Below are 1,564 nucleotides of genomic sequence, written 5' to 3' on the forward strand. Positions count from 1 at the left end.
ATTCATTTAAACGTGACAAATCTTTTGGCCAATGACTGTATCCTTATTGACAAAGTAGTGTTTTATTTGCACACAACGGGACTGTTGTGGAAATTGTAATGGTAAATTAAACAGGATCGCAGGTTCACACCAGGCTTAATGACCCCCTTATGGGTCGATAGCCTTAAGATAAAAAAAAAAAAAAAAAAATGGATGATTGGAAGAGTAATGAACAAACTTAAGGAAAAGGAGGAAGCTCGGAAGAAATATAGACAGAGAGGGTCAAGGACCAGGTACAGTATGTACTGTAGGAAGAGGCATGAAGCGACACGTGCTGTGAGAGAGGCAAAATATAGCTTTGAGGAAAAACTGTCTACTGAAGTTAAAATAAATACTAAGACTTTCTTTGCTTATGCCAGAAGCAAGAAAATATTAAGGAGGAAGTAGAACAGCTTAAGTGCTCTGATGGCTCTTTAACCCCCAATATACCTGAGATATGCACTGTACTTAACAGGGAATTCCAGAAAGTATTTATTAAGGAGGTAATCATCAAATACCAGTATTAGATAATATTTTTCAGGGCGAGAGTCTACAAAAGTGCAGAATCACTATAGAAGATGTGAAAAACATGATTGGAAACCTTAGATCGGAATCAGCACCTGAACCTGATGGAATACACCCTAAGGAACTCAGGGAATGTGTATGTGAATTGGCACATCCGCTTTGAGTGATATATAAAGCTTCAATTAGTTCAGGGAATTTGCCGAACGACTGGACCATATCCAATATATGCCCTATTTTCAAGAAAGGTGATAGGACTAATTCCCTAAATTATCGACCTGTGAGTCTCACCTCTGTTCCAGGTAAAGCAAAAAAAAAAAAAAAAAAAAAAAAAAAAAAAAAAAAAAAAAAAAAAAAAAAAAGAAAAAAAAAAAAAAGGATTTGCAGCTGGGAGATCTTGCCTGACCCAATTGTTAGAATATCTATAACAGTTAGAGAATATGGTGGATGATGGGGGATAGTGTAGATGTTGTTTATCTTGATTGTCGAAAGACATTTGATACTGCCTCCCTCAGCAGACTTTTAGCTAAATTGGAAACTCTAGGAGTGAGAGGAGAAATATATAGGTGGATACAGGGTTTTCTTAGAAATAGGCAGCAAAGGGTTTGTGTCAGGGGAACCTGCTCGGAATGGCTGCAGGAGAGTGTATTGGGTCCGGTACTGTTCCTAGTATTCATAAATAACATGTTAGATAATGTCCAGTCAAATGGGAAACTTTTTGCTAATAGTGCAAAAAATTATTATCGGATAAGAACTGCAGAAGATGGCATGACCCCACAACAAGACTTGAATGTATTAAAGGAATGGAGCCAAAAGTAGTTGCTCTAGTTTAATGAAGAAAAATGTAAAGTTATGCATATTGGAAGAAAGAACCCAGAATGTGAGTACTATATGGGACAGAAAGCACTGGAGGTAATACAAAAGGAAAAATATCTTGGAGTCATCATTACTAGTGATTTCAAGCCCTCGAGACAGGTAACTAAAACTGCAGCAAAGGCTGACTCAATGCTGGGGCCTATAAAAA

The 1,564-nt window shown here is 37.1% G+C and overlaps 1 protein-coding gene across 1 annotated transcript; it reads left to right on the top strand.

The window, feature by feature from the left end:
• The first annotated feature begins 990 nt into the window (after window positions 1–990).
• On the top strand, window positions 991–1,359 carry LOC143041273 (uncharacterized). The gene has a single exon (XM_076213104.1). It carries the CDS (start codon window positions 991–993, stop codon window positions 1,357–1,359), a length of 369 nt encoding a protein of 122 aa, XP_076069219.1.
• The last annotated feature ends 205 nt before the right edge of the window (window positions 1,360–1,564 follow it).

This window comes from Oratosquilla oratoria, chromosome 30 (genome assembly GCF_046742065.1).
Source record: "Oratosquilla oratoria isolate Oo_2021 chromosome 30, ASM4674206v1, whole genome shotgun sequence".
NCBI lineage: Eukaryota > Metazoa > Arthropoda > Malacostraca > Stomatopoda > Squillidae > Oratosquilla > Oratosquilla oratoria.

What these genes read in the sequence shown, in the direction of transcription:
- LOC143041273 (XM_076213104.1), top strand. Translation starts at nt 991, where the DNA reads ATGGGGGATAGTGTAGATGTTGTTTATCTTGATTGTCGAAAGACATTT.